Raw genomic sequence first — 15,228 nt, 5'->3', positions numbered from 1 at the left:
TGTAAGCCAGCCCCATTTAAATGTTTTCCTTTATAAGAGTTGCCATGGTAATGGTGTCTCTTCACAGCAACAGTACACTGAATAAGACACTAGAGAAACAACAAATCTGAAGTTTACACAAATGGATCATATGAAACTATTGTAAATAAGAAACTATTCAAATTACTTTGGACTCAAATATAATATCTAATACCAACATTTAGGATTCTTAATAGACATTCAAATTTAAACTATGAACCTGATTCTGAGTACTCCTCAACTGAGTAAAAATACTACTAGCCAATATTTCACTCAATCCAGAAAGTGTGAACTTACTTTTATTCAACCCTTAAATACAATCCAATAAGCATATCCTATATCTATTTCTCATGATGTCCACTGCTATCTCTATATTCACACATCGTTTACTTTTCATTCATATAAGACATCAAAGGCTCTACAGGATCCGACCTATCCTTCCACTTATTATGAACAAGCTCATAATTCCCCATAAATTCATCTCTAGGGGACTTGATGCCCTCTGGCTTTTCTGGGCACTGCACTAACATGTGCAAATTCATATACGATCACACACATATACATAATTTAAGAATAAACCAAAAATCTTTTTTAAAAAGGGGAGGGCTAGAAGCTTCATCCTTGATGACTACTTTTCACATTACTAGAAGGTACTATGTAGGTTGCCGAGGAGAAAACTTATCAGTAATTTTACTCAGTCATGGACCCAATAGGATTCACTACCAACCTATTGGTTAAGAAGTGCCCACTAGAGTGGTCTACCCATGACTAATCCAACTTGAAGCCCATGCCATGACACTGTCTGGATGGCCAGGAACCATAGGTAGGACAGCCCAGAGACCCAAGATAGAACCAATTATGACTGGCAAAAAAAAAGAAAAATCAATGAAATGATTCCTAACAATATTCTGCTATTCCCCTAGATTAGTGTCTAGCCCAACTGTCATCAGAGGGGCATCATCTAGTATAACTGATGGGAGCAGATGCAGAAACCCACAGCCAAACACTAGGCAGAGTCAGGGGAACCCTGCAGAACAGGAGGAAGGATTGTAGGAGCCAGAGGGGCCATGAAAATACGACCTATAGAATCAACTTAGCAGGGATCATAGGGGCTCACAGAGACTCAAGTGAAAACTCAGACCCATGTCTGAACTAAGTCCTTTGCATATGCCGATGGTTCTGTAGCTTAGTATGCTTGTGGGACTCCTAACAGTAGGAGTGTGCATGTGTGTATGTGGGGGTGCGGGGTGTCTGACTCTTTTGCCTGTGCGTGGAGCCCTCTTCCTCCTACTGAGTTGCCTCATCCAGCCTTGATCTGAAGATCTGTGCCCAGTCTTACTGCATCTTGTTAGGCCATGTTCAGTAGGTATCTCTGGGAGACCTGCTCTTTAAAAAAAGAAATGAGGGAAATAGAGAAGGAACTGTTCTGGGAGGAAACTTAAGTCAGGAAGTAATGTATAAGGGAAGAAGGAAAGTTTTAAAAAACATACACTAATGGCATGAATGTTATAATGATAACCAATTGCTTTCTGATTGGACGTAAGGCCTGCTCCACAGGAAGAAAATTCATACCTGGTACTGTAATTTGGTCAAAAGCCCACGGCTGGGGAGGTCATAGGCCCTAGTAGGAAAACCCTCCAACAAGACCATACCTACTCTAACCTCCTAATTCCTGCCAAGTAGTACTACTCCCTAATGACCAAGCATCCAGTATATGAGCCTGTGGGATCCATTCCTAAGCAAACACCACACCAGCAAGAGAGAATGTATCAAATGACTGTTACGTTGAATTTAATTGACAGTCAGTGCACTTAGGAAACTTGCCATTAAAACAAAACATAGAACTAAGCAGTTTATGCTCATTTTTGTATTTTAGATGTACAATTTTTATACTTTTATTTTACATTACACTGACATGAGAGAAGACAAACTGCATGAAGGGAACATGGACCCTGTTGACCGTCTTTGGAACTTCCTATGAACTCATAAAGTATTTGAAAACAATTGTAAAGTCATCTGCAAAAGCCAATTATTAAGAAAACGAGGCCTGTTCATAAAAACAGTAATTGTCCCAGGTTCTCTGTCAGGCCCAAGAGACAGCAATGGAAAACGTATGACTACAAGAGCTTCCAGTCTAGTAGTAGGAAGACAAGTTATTCCAACTAACAGGCAAACAAGCTGCACCGGCACCCTGGAGAGGCCTCAGCAAAACCAGTACCTGCATCTGGATGCTCCCCGTTCATCTCCACAGCGCATGCGCTATCCCTTCCACAAGTAACGGAAACGCTGGCGCTCTGCTATGATACGAAGATGATCGGAAGTTCAAAGTTTCTGTCCAGTGGACATCCAAGGAGCTAAACAAAAGTGTTAAAAAAAAGTCACAAACATGGCCAAAATTCAATGTGTTTACTTATTTATAAAACAGCATTCGATGGGTTGAGAGGTAAGAGAAAAGTCACTTAGAAGATACAGGATTACGGGGGCAGGGAGGTGACCGCTTTTCCAAATTTGATGTTTGTCTAGTGAGTATGGGTACACAGATGTGTAACAAAAGGACAACAGAAGTCTGGATAGCTAAGGGTTACAATAAAGTGTGGCAGTCAAGAGCACGGGCTGCTGACTACAGGACCCGGGTTCAAGTCCCAGCAGGCAAACACTGTTTATGACCATCTGTAACTCCAGTTCCAGGGGTCTGGGTTCATTCTGGCCTCCTTAGGCATGCATCACAAAGGTGGTATAGGACATACATTCAGGCAAAACACTCATACACATAAAATAAATGATTTAATGATGATTATAATAACTTGGCATATGTATGAGTCCTAACCTTTAAACTTCACATCAACAGATTATATCCACAAAAAATGCTAGTTCTTCCATCCATAAAAACTTCAATACCTAAGAGAATCACTCCAAAATAAGTTCCAAACCCATTTATATATTAAAACAGCTTTACTGGCCAAGCCTTTAATTCCAGCACTCGGGAGGCAGGTGGATCTCTGTGAGTTCGAGACCAGCCTGGACTACCAAGCGAGTTCCAGGACAGCCTCCAAAACCAGAGAAACCCTGTCTCGAAAAACCAAAAAAAAAAAAAAAAGAAAGAAAGAAAGAAAAAAACAGAAGAGAAGAAAAATAAAGTGCCAAGAAGTGTTGGTGGCATGCCCAGTCACAAATGGACCATCTACATTGTCTGCATGTATGTGCTCGAGGAGGCTAGAAGAAAACACCACAACCCTGAAACTGGGTCTTCCTTTAAGAGCAGCAAGTGCTCCTAACTCTGACCCTGATCTCCAGCCCAAATGATATATTATTCCACATAGACCCTTACCCCAAGGCTCAGGGCCCATGAAAGAAGGAGAGAACAAAAAGATTGTAAGAACAAGAGGTCAAGAGAAGATCAAAGTGAAAATACCTTCTGAACATAGTAAGTGTCGGTATTGTCATGAACTCACAATAGCGGTGCCTACACAAGATCAAGCCAGGCAGCATCCTAGCATGGACGGGGAAGGGAAGGGGTTCATGCGCCCCCATCCCTGATGAGCTATGGACAGTTGATGATTCTCAGAGGAACGGTCAGTTTTCTTTAAAGACATGGCTCCTGGTAGGTCAACCATGCTCCAGTGGACAGCCATACCCAGAAACATACAGTCAACACAAACTAGAAACTATGGTTTCTTTGTTTTTTTTCTTAAGAGGAAGTTGAAATGGGTATGGAGGGACAGGGGTGGATTGGTAAGAGTTAGGGATAAAAGGAGAGGGAAATATGATTAAAATTATATTGTATAAAATTCTCAAAGAATAAAAGTATTTTTATAAAACTATCTTGTGTTCCTGAGTGTTTACAGCAACATTATTCATAAAAGATAAAAATTATTCATGTTTACCAATCAATTAATGGATAAATAAAATGTAGGGTATCTAAGACAATGGAATCTAAATCCACAAAAAGAAATGTAATACTATTACATTTTATGACCTGGTATGGTTGTGTAAATAGGTGTGGTCCCCACAAATTCAAGTGTTTGAATGCTTAGGCCACAGAGAGTGGCACTGTTAGGAGGTGTGACCTTGCTGAGGAAGTGTGTCACTGTGGCGGCAGGCTTTGAGGTCTCATATGGTCAAGGTAAGCCTAGGATAGTACACAGTCTCCTTCTGCTGCCTGCAGATCTCATTGGGCGGTGGTGGCACATGCCTTTAATCCCAGCCCTCAGGAGACAGAGGCAGGTGGATCTCTCTGTGAGGCAAGCTTGGTCTAGGTAACAAGTCCCTGAGCAGCCAGACCTACATAGTGAGACCCTATCTTTAAAAAAGAAATGAAAAAAAAAAAGGACTTTATGTTTAAAAACAAACAAAAAAGAATCCTTCATCCAACATCCTTCCCTTTACAAAAAGGAAACTGAACCTCTAATTTGGAGACACCAGACTGCATTGAGCAAAGGCAAAACTCTTTCAGTCACAGAGAAACCAGCACAGGATTAGGTTCTAAACACTTAGACAGGTTCTCATTTCATTTTCACAAGTCTAAAGCAAGCATCATAACAAAGTTAGTAACGAGCACAATAACAAAGTTTACAACTCGAAAGCCAAGACTCCAGCAAAACCAAGAATACCTCAGTATTCAATTCTAACTCCAAAACTCAAGCATCTCCCATAGGCTATTTCAGAATATTTCTAACCATGACTAAGAATAACACAGTACATGTGTATATCCTATGCACCCAAATGACTTCCTTACTCCAACAGTTCTCAGAACATTATCAAAACTGTCTAACCTCTAGGTCTGTCCCCATCATTATCTCCTGCAATTTACAATAAACTCACCCATTTCCCTTATCTCACACACTGTTGATTAAATATCACCAACTCAAAATAAGGCCAATTTACTAAAATGCATTTATACCTTAAGCAATTTATTTTATTCCTATTGCCTATAGAAAGGTTGATAACTTGGGCTTCTAAGGCCCACAAAGAGAATTCAAGAGTTGAGTATGGATGAAGAAAAGGTTTTATATTTTTTACTAACCTGTAGAAAATAAACATTTTCTTCCAGTGTAGGCAACAAATTATAGTAACATTAGCCATAATTACAACTTACCACCACAGAGCACAGACATTTATATTAAACCAGTACAGATAATAAGTAACTGATTTCTTTTTAAATTTTGCATTTTAATTTTATATGTTTACACACATGATTCAGTGAACAACTCATGAGCTGGTTCCTATTATCATTCCCAAATCCTAAGCCATGGTTTTGTAAGTAAAGCATATGAAAGCCCAATCATCTAGAAGCCTGCTGTGAATTGCTGTATAATGGTCTTTTATTGTAACAGTGGGAAAACATATTTGGTAGCCTTAAATGGAGACAGAACAACCCACTCATAAAACTTGCTAAGTTAAAACACTTACATTACAATGATTTGTGCTCAAAGTGATAAAGGTGGCCATTATTCTACCCTCTAAATATAAAAAAAAAACTTCTATACAGAGCATTAAAAAACAACAAAACCATATAAACCTAAAATGAGCTAAAACAGCTCCTTGGGGACAACTAATGATATGAGTAGCAGAGCTGTCCAAACCTGATCAGAGAAAAGCTTTCCGCTCAATTTACTTTTCTAGCAAAAAAGAAAAAATTCACATTAAATATAATACAAGAACTATAGCACCAAATTAAAAATAATATAAATACAATTTATATTCAATGAAATATAAATCCTTAAATGTATGATCTGCTGTATATTAGCGTCCTCACAAACTACTGGTGCAAAAAAACAAAACAAAACAAAAATAGTAATTGGCTGGGCATTGGTGGCACACGCCTTTAATCCCAGCGCTCAGGAGGCAGAAGCAGGTGGATCTCTGAGTTCCAGACCAGCCTGGTCTCAGAAGCGAGACAGCCAGAGCTACACAAAGGAACTCTTGTCTCAGAAAAACGGGGGGGGGTGTAACTGATTTTAGAGTACAAGTAAAGATCTCTTCCTGTAAATAATTTGTACTTGACAGACTGGGTATGTACCTTAGTTGTTAGTGTCTTTGCCTAGCATACACAAAGCCCTGGTCTGAATCCCTAGCACTATAAGCAGGGTGGATGTCTATAATCTTAGCACTAGGGAAAAGGAGGCAAAAAGTAGAAACTGGGGGTCACTGTGACTACAAGACTCTGCCCCCAAAAGGGAGGGGAAAAAGCAGTTTTCACTAATACTATATTTTGAAATAATAAGAGTGTAGCCAGGTGTATTAGTTCATTCCTTTAATCCTAGTACTTTGAGAGGCAGAGGCAGGTAGGTATTTATGAGTTTGAGGCAAGCTTGGTCTACAAAGTGAGTTCCAGGACAGCCAGGGCTACATAGTGAGACTCTGTCTCAAAAGAGGGAGGGAGGAAGGGAGGGAGGGGAGGGGAGGGGAGGGGGGGAGGGGAGGGGAGGGAGGGAGGGGAGGGGAGGGAGGGAGGGGAGGGGAGGGAGGGAGGGAGGGAGGGGAGGGGAGGGGAGGGAGGGAGAAATCGTCTAATTTTTTTTAAACTATAAAGTCTAATAATAGTGGTTTTAAATTACGTCAACTTTACATATTCTAAGAAACTAATTAAAGGTTGAGCGTCTTTCATCCAATGCCTGTCGTCAGCAGTGTTTTAAATTTCAGACTCTAGAGTATTTGCACTGACTTTGCCAGTGAGCATCCTAATGAACAATTCAAATGAGAGCTGCTGCTCAGTGTGTATACCTAAGTACATTACTATATTTACTCCTGCCAAAATGGTCTCATCATCTTGTTACTTTTATATAACAACCAGTTTAATTACTTCAGGAAGGAACACTATTTATTTATAAAGGATCTTCTTCCTTAAATAAACTGAGGTGAGGGAGAAAGACGGCTGGCATTTGAGTGATTGCTGTACCAAGCACAACGCAATATGGCCATTTCACCCATCCCATCAACATCTGAAATACTCCCATTTTAGAGGCCAAAGAATGGAGATCCAAAGAAATTATGTTATTTAATTTACACACAACACAAATTCAAAACCTAAGTTCTTTCTCCATCACACTAATCTACTAGTTATCAAAAAAAGACAGAGAGAAAACCACTTTATGTCAAAGCCCCGCCCAATGGATTTCTTCATCTTCTCTCGTTTCCTCTCATTTTATGTATGTCCTGAAGTCTCGATACAGGAAAGAAGTCTTTAGAACCACAACCTAATAAATCAAAAACCAAAACATACCTAAGCACTGCTCCTGGTAATAGGTCTTCCCTTGTAAAAAAGCTCTAGAGAACAATAGCACATCTAGTGTATTTTAACCTATGTTGAGCTATGCTACATTCTTTACACCCATATCACAAAATCAAATGTCATGAGTGTATGCTCTTATTCTCTTGGCACTGAACTCTTTTTTTTTTTAAAGATTTATTTATCATGTATGCAATATTCTGCCTGCGTGTATCCCTGCGGGCCAAAAGAGGGCACCAGACCTCATTACAGGTGGTTGTGAGCCATCATGTGGTTGCTGGGAACTGAACTCAACCTCTGGAAGACCCCACTAGAGCTCTTAACCTCTGAGCCATCTCTCCAGGCCCTAGATACTTTTTATTTATCTGTGGGTGTGTCTGCGTGTACATACATACATGCGCACTTGTGCACTATAGCACACGTGTGGAGGTCAGAGGATGACTTGTGGGAGTTGGTTCTCTTCTTCTACCATGCGAGGTCATCAGGCTTGAGATGGAGTGAGTACCTTTACCCATTGAGCAATCCCAACAGCCCAGGACTGGACTCAAAGACAGGGCAGGCATGGGGTTACATTTACATCAGCAATCTGGAGACGGAGGCAGGAGGACTGCAAATTCGAGGCCAGATTGGGCAAGATTCTTTTTTTTTAAGGGGTGGGAACAGCGCTCAACATTTGTTAACAGGGTGAACAGATGAATAAATATATAGTCAGAACTAAGAAGGAGGTTAGTTCAGGGGTAGCAGCACTTGCCTGGCATGCTCAAGGCCCTGAGTGTCATTCCAACCATGGTGAAGAGAAGGGGAACACAACCAATATACATGTGAATACAGTCTAGATTAATTTTAAAATGGGAAGGCTATCCAAAATGAGAACATAAAAGCAGCCCCATCTCAGCTAGAGTCAATTAAAAAGCTAAAACAATCTTGAAGTCATACAAAAAAATAACATACCTCTACATAGTCACTTCCTATAGCCAAACTTTTTAATATTTACGACTTTAGTGAACATATAATGGCATTTTGCTATATTTTAATGTCTTCTATTTCCAATTAAACCCACAAGGATAAGTATAACAATAATATTTTTTAAAAGAGAGAATAACAACTTGGTGAGGCTTCAAAGAAACAAATACCTTCAGAGAGTACTCCTAAGAATATAAAATAGTATGCACCAAGCCAGGGGAGTTAGTGGCTCAGGCAGGTACATCTCTGAGTCTAAGACCAGCCTGGTCTATAGAGCGAGTTCCAGGACAGCCAGGGATACACAGAGAAACCCTGACTCAAAAAACAAACAAACAAACAAAAATTACTGTTATAAAAATAGTATGGACTTGCTGGGAAGTGATGGCGCTGCCTTTAACCCCGGCACTCGGGAGGCAGAGGCAGGCGGATCTCTGTGAGTTCGAGACCAGCCTGGTCTACAGAGCGAGTTCCAGGACAGGCTCCAAAGCCACAGAGAAACCCTGTCTCGGGAAAAATACAAAAAACAAAAACTTCAAAACAGTAGTAACAACTCAAATGTTCATCCATGAGAATGGATCAATAAATGTGATGATACATAAATACACACACACTCAAAAATTTTATGCTAAAGAAGCCTATCACCAGAAATCACATATTATAAAATATCACTTAACACAATAATCCAACATAGAAGATTCTACAGACAAAGTACATTAGTGATTGCCTTGAGCTAAAGTAGGGAGATGGGTAGAGAATAACTGCTAATGTATATAAGGTTTTTGGAATAATAAGATATTCTAAGATTAAACTATGGGTATGATCGTACAACTCTACAGGTATACTAAAAACATTTGACTGTATGTATATTTTAAAGTTGATGAGCCTTTTCTCTGATGCAGGACTCCTTCCATGGGGTGCATATACGTGTTGCTTTTATTGGCTGATGAATAAAGCTGTTTCAGCCAATGGCCAGGCAGAATATACCTAGGCAGGGATTTCAGATAAAGATAGAGAGGAAGGTAGGGTCAGGAGATGCCATGTAGCCACAGGGGAACCAAAATGCCACGGCATCCCCGGTAAGCTACAACCATGGGGTGATATACAGATTAATAGTCATGGGTTAATTTATAAGAAAGAGCTAGCCAGTAAGAAACCTAAACCACTAGCCAAACAATTGTAGCTGATACTAACTCAGAGCGGTTATTTCATAAGCAGCTGCGGGGACCCTGTGGGACTGAAAAAGACAGAGAAAAGTCTCCCTCTACATTTCTCCTTATTTCAAACAAACAAACAAAACAACTTTTTAAAATAATGGAAAAATAAATCTTACAACTGACTATTTTTCTTGTTTAGATGGCAAGAGATTTAGTTCATCAAAAACAACAAGGTTAGGTTGATAGTGTGTGCCTTTATCCCAGCACTCAGGAGGCAGAGGCAGGTGTATCTTTGTGAGCTCAAGACCAGGCTGGTCTACAGAGGGAGTTCCAGAACAGCCAGAATTATTACATAGTTAGACCTTGTCTCAACCAAAAAAAAAAAAAAAAAAAAAGCCTGCGAGCGTGTGCGCGCACACACACACACACAAACTCTCTCTCTCTCTCTCTCTCTCTCTCTCTCTCTCTCTCTCTCTCTCTCTCTCTCTCTCTCTCTCTCTCTCCCTCCCTCCCTCTCCCTCTCCCTCTCCCTCTCCCTCTCCCTCTTTCCCTCCCTCTACAGTTAGGATGAGAAATGCAGCTAAGTGGTACAGCAACTGTCTGGCATGTGTGATGTTTAATTTCCAGCCCCACAATCATGAACAAAAGTTGCTTTTCATTGTGTTTCTGGTACTCGCCATGCAATGTAAAAGGAAAGCAACTAAGATACTATCTTAACACTTCGGACACAGTCATTTGTAAACTGAAAGAACTAAGTACAAAAAAATACTAGACTTTGAAGCTCACACACCTAAGTTCAAAGCAGGCACAGTTGGGTGGTTCTGAACTCAGCGGCCCCTGAAACGCCCCAACAGCCTCTGGTGTACAGCTACACTCTTCGATCACAGCAGCACCAACCTCACAGATGGCCTCAGCACCCCAGCAACCCAACCCCGCTCTGCCTGCAGGAAGCAGCAATAAACCTTTGCTCTTTGCTTCTTTAAGACAAAGTGGAAGTCTACGCATACTTAGAAAATGGAGATACAAGAAGTAGGAGATTTTTTAAAGTTAATTTTGCAGTCGTGTAAATGCCAAGAAAATAATCTTTATTTTCCCACCACCTGCTGCAACTGCTCATTCTCTAGACCAACGTTTCTCAACCCGTGGGTCATGACCCTTTGGGGTTAAACAATCTTTTCACAGGAGTCATACATCAGATATTACATCACAAGTCATAACAGTAGCAAAATGACAGTTATGCAGTAGCAATGAAAATAATTTTATGGTTGGGGTCACCACAACATGAGGAACTGTGTTCAAGGGTCACAGTATTAAGACTGAGAATGCTCACTCTAAACAAAACTCTGACTCCCAAATGACATCCTGGTCTCCGTCTTCAGTTATCCCAAGCTCTACTGGATTGCTTCAAAAGAGCAACAAAAACAAGCTCCAATGCTGCCATTTCAACTAAAAAAACAGGCAACACTGCCCCCGGAAAGAGTTACTTCTCCTTCGCGATGCTTCACTTTTACAGTGAGATGTTTCTATTCAGCCTTGTCTCCATACGCCATTTCCCGCTGTCCTCTTCAATGTCCACTCAGTTTCCTCCACTTCACTGGCACTGCTTTTGTCCACATCACAAACAGCCTGTCACCAAATTCAAGGTCTTCCCTCTACCTTATAAGCTATTTTTGCTCTGTTCTACACGGCAATATAAACAGTAAACTTCAAGTCTCGTATCCTCTCTGCTACAATGGCTACTCTCCTTGCTTCCTCTCTTTCTCTGTAGCTAATCCTAGACGACTCTGATGTTTCTTCTAAGATCTACAGGGTTTGGTATTGAGTTCACTTTTTTCCCCATTCACATTTGGTATTCTCTTCTCAGCCAATGTCATGTAAACTCATGGCTATAAATATTATTAATGATTATCTGGGCTTACTCTCTGAACCCCAGACACATATATCCAACTAATTCATTTGGAATCTTCATTTAATGTTTTCTGTGCAACCAAAACTGAATTCTATTTCCAAACACAATTCTCAGATTTTCTTGTCTCGATACTATGTAGCCAACCAAGCTTTGCCTTCCCTCCATCTACTAGAGAATCTTACTAAGTCTGCCTTACCATATCATGTTTAAATCTACTAGAAAACCCTACTAAGTCTGTATTACCATATCATATTAAAATCTACTAGAAAACCCTACTAAGTCTGCATTACCATATCATATTAAAATCTACTAGAAAATCCTACTAAGTCTACATTACCATATCATGTTAAAATTGGTCACTTCTATTTTCAGTGCCATCATACTAGTTCACCTTGACAAATCTGGTTGACACCTCAACTGAACTTCCAAATCATCTCCTCACTCTTGAAGGAAGTCCATTTTCCACATAGCATATAGATGCCTTTTAAAAGAAAAGTGAGTTGGACATGGGGCTCACAGCTGTAATCCCACCATTGAGGGAGGATAGCTGCTTTGAGTTTGAGGCCAGTCTAGGTTACACAGTTCGTTCTAGGACAGCCTGGAACATATAGTGGCCTGAATTCATAAAAACTAAGCAGCCATCTTAGTTATCCTTGTCAACTTGGCACTGCCAAGAGTCAACTGAAGAACTGCCTAGATGAGATTGGCCAGCAACCACCACCAGCAACCATGGGTTAATGAGCAGGGCCTAACCCACTGTGGGTGGGTACAATTCCTAGGCAGGTGGTTCTTGTGTGATATTTTGTGTTCTGACAAAGTTTGCCTGGTGAACTGGCCACTAGTTAACCACAGAAGCTGGGCCCTTGGGAGGTGGAGATAGGAAGTGAGGAGGTGGGGTGGAGACAGGATCTCAGTCCTTTTGGACAGAGGAAGGAGACAGGGAGGAAGCCACTGGCAGCTGCTCCCAGTTCTCTCATGTCCCAGATTTTTACCCGGCTACCCAGCCCTTAGATTTCACTGGTGAGATTAACTAGATTAACACTTCAGGTTCTGGGTTGTATAAGAAAGCAGGTTAAGCAGGTTAAGCATGAGCTGGGAATGAGCCAGCAAGCAGCCTTCCTGCATGTTCCTGCCTTCAGACTCGAGCCTCAAGTTCCTGTGCTGCCTTGGCTCCATGATGGGTTGTGGCCTGGATGCGTGACCTGACAAACCCTTTTCTCCCCAAGCTGCTTTTGCTCAGAGCGTTTTTAACCGACGACAGAATGAACTGGAACATAACCTGGTATCGGGGGTGGGGTGCTGGCCCTCTGGCTTTTTATGCTCTTCCACTCCTTTGTTGTGCAGCTGTGGAAGATTTTAGAACTTTGGGCTGGGAAAGCATTTAAAAGTTCTCAGAGCGTCATGAGCTACTGTTCTGGGAGTCTGGAAGACCGGAGAAAAATGTAAACAATGGAGGACTGGCTTGTGAGGTTTCAAAGAAAAACACAGGCCCTGTCAGGGCCATCTGTGTGATGTTTTGGGATGAAGAATCTATGGTTGCCAGGCAGCTGAGATTGAAGAATCAGCTGTGATTAACACAATATGAGCACCAGTAAAGTAAAACCCTGCTGAGAAAACATGATGCTGGTAAACTGAGACTGAAAATAAAAAACCACCTGCTTGTTTCTAACCTAAATAAAAAAAAAAAAAACCTGCTTTGTTTTTCTGTTGAGACACGGTCTCGCTGTGTAGCGTGTCTGTCCTGGAACCTGGAACTCACTAACTAGACTAGACTAGACTGGCTGGGTTTGTAAGAGATCAACACCAGTGAGGAGACATCTCCTGGGAAGACTTTCCTCATCATGCAGAAACTGCATATGCGTGGGGGAGGGGAGGGGTGCAAGGCTACTTTCAAAGTGGCAGCAGAATTTGGCACTGTGTAAAAGTCCCCATGAGGCACTATGTGGCAGGGTTAGAGTCCCTGCAGAGAGCAGAAGAGGCCACCTGTAAAGGTGCAGCTTCAGTCACAATGGGAACCGCAGGATACAGGAGGTGTCAGGGCGGTGGGATGTCCACCAAGGACAATAAAAGGAGCCGGAATGAAGTCAGCCTCAGCCTGTGAGGCCAGGGGTGTGTGCTTCAGGGGTGGAGCGGGAGGGCAGGGCTGCTGGGCACTGAGCTGCAGCGTCTTGAGCTGTATGCTGCCTTTGCTCTCATCTGATTGTTACCACAGGATAATTCTCCCCTTTGAGCAAGCGCATAGCCTAACTTTTATTTTACAGGGCCCCACTATTAAGAGATTTAGGATTTTTAAAAAGAGCTTGGACTTTTAGAGTGTTGAAAAATGTAAAGGCTATGGTACTTTAAAAAGTTGTTCTAAGGAACAAGAAACTGAAATGTTACAGATTAAAGTAACAGTTTGCTCATCAAGTTGACAAGCAGTAAAGTGTCCTCATTAGTTTTAATTGTCAACATCACACAGCCTGGAGTCATCTGAAAAGAAAGCCTTGATCGACAGTTTCTTTAGATCAAATTAGCCAGCAGGCATGTCTATAGTGTGTTGTTTTATTAATTGAGGCAGGAGAGCCCAGCCTACTCTGGGCAACACCATCCCTAGGTAGGTGACCATACTGTTTAAGAAAGGTAGCTAAGCCTGAGCCTGAGTGAGTCACCAAGCATCATCTTCCATGTTTTGTAGCATGAGTTCTAATTGGTCTTAGTAATAAAAACCTGGAGTCAGATATTAAGGGGTGAAAGCTGAAAGATCAGAGAAGCAGAGCAGCCAGCCACTAGCTCTTACCTGCATGAAATCCTCTGACTGAAAAGAGACCGACTTCCTGTCTCCTCCCACCTACATTCATTCCTCTTTAAGCCCAGTCACCTCTCTTCCTGTTTTTCTGTGCAGACCCCCAAAGCTCTATCATTCTAGTGGCTAACTCTGCCCTCTGATATTCAGACCAGCTTTACTTGTTAGAATATAAACAAGGAATCACATGTTCTAGCTCCAGATGTCTGCCTTGAGTTTCTGCCCTGACTCCCCTCAATGAGAGACTGTGATACAGAAACGTAAGTCAAACAAATCCTTTCCTCACCACATTATTTTTGGTCAAACTACTTTTATCACAGCAACAAAATGAACTAGGACAGTCAACCAATACATAAATCAATGACAAACCAAATCATGTCACAATCTTAAAAGTGTTGAATAATTACCTAAGTAGTGAAATCCAAACTCCTTATCAGGATCTACAGTCCCTGTGAGATCTGGTTCCTGTTTACCTCTCTATCATCTCCCCATTCAAACTCCCTCTTTTCCTTTCTGTGATGGTTAACCTTGTTTCAACTTGATTATATCTAAGATCAGCTAAATGACAAATCTTTGGACAGAACTACAACAGTTTCCCCAGAAGGATTAACCAAAGGGGGAAGACACTCTCTCCAAGTGGGCAGCAACTTCTTGCCACAGCCCAATACAAACTTAATGAGACGTGGTGGCTCACCTTTAGTCTAGCATTCAGAAGGCAGCAAATAAATCTGAGTCTGAGGCCAGTCTGGTGTACAAAGTGAGTCTGAGAACACAAACAAAAACAAAGCGTAGCAAGGGAAGATCAGGGCTGCTTTGCCTGCCTGCCTTCATGCCCTGCTAGTCTGTGCATCTACCTTGCGGCCACAACTGCGGCTGCCATCCTTCTGTCTTGACATCAGAACCCAGACTCTTCACGCTTCCAACATGAACTGAAGATTGCCAGCTCTCCAGGAATCTTTCAGGTTTTCAGTACACGACTGGGACTGCTGAGGCATCTAACCTTATTGGCTGAACAACTTACCAAGTTCTAGGCCTGTCTGGCATACAGACACCATCTTTAGTTAAACTGCTCAGCCTGTATCCTGTAATAAACTCTTGCTGGAATATGATCCCAAAATGGAACAATGTGAGGAGAATGCTGAATTTTTATGAGAAAACTCCAAGAAAACAA

At 41.5% G+C, this 15,228-nt stretch overlaps 1 protein-coding gene across 6 annotated transcripts in view; it reads right to left on the bottom strand.

The window, feature by feature from the left end:
- Window positions 1–15,228, bottom strand: part of Sfmbt1 (Scm like with four mbt domains 1) — a 100,320-nt gene that overhangs the window by 49,457 nt on the left and 35,635 nt on the right. For all 6 annotated transcript variants that reach the window (XM_040747798.1, XM_040747800.1, XM_040747801.1 and 3 more), the window contains one exon: window positions 2,237–2,372. In XM_040747798.1, the coding sequence (XP_040603732.1) occupies window positions 2,237–2,261 (25 nt within the window). In that variant the 5' untranslated portion in view covers window positions 2,262–2,372. The remainder of the gene's footprint in view (window positions 1–2,236; window positions 2,373–15,228) is intronic.

The sequence above is a fragment of the Mesocricetus auratus genome, unplaced genomic scaffold, assembly GCF_017639785.1.
Source record: "Mesocricetus auratus isolate SY011 unplaced genomic scaffold, BCM_Maur_2.0 Super-Scaffold_100006, whole genome shotgun sequence".
Lineage (NCBI taxonomy): Eukaryota > Metazoa > Chordata > Mammalia > Rodentia > Cricetidae > Mesocricetus > Mesocricetus auratus.
This window is presented reverse-complemented; position numbering and strand designations above follow the sequence as displayed.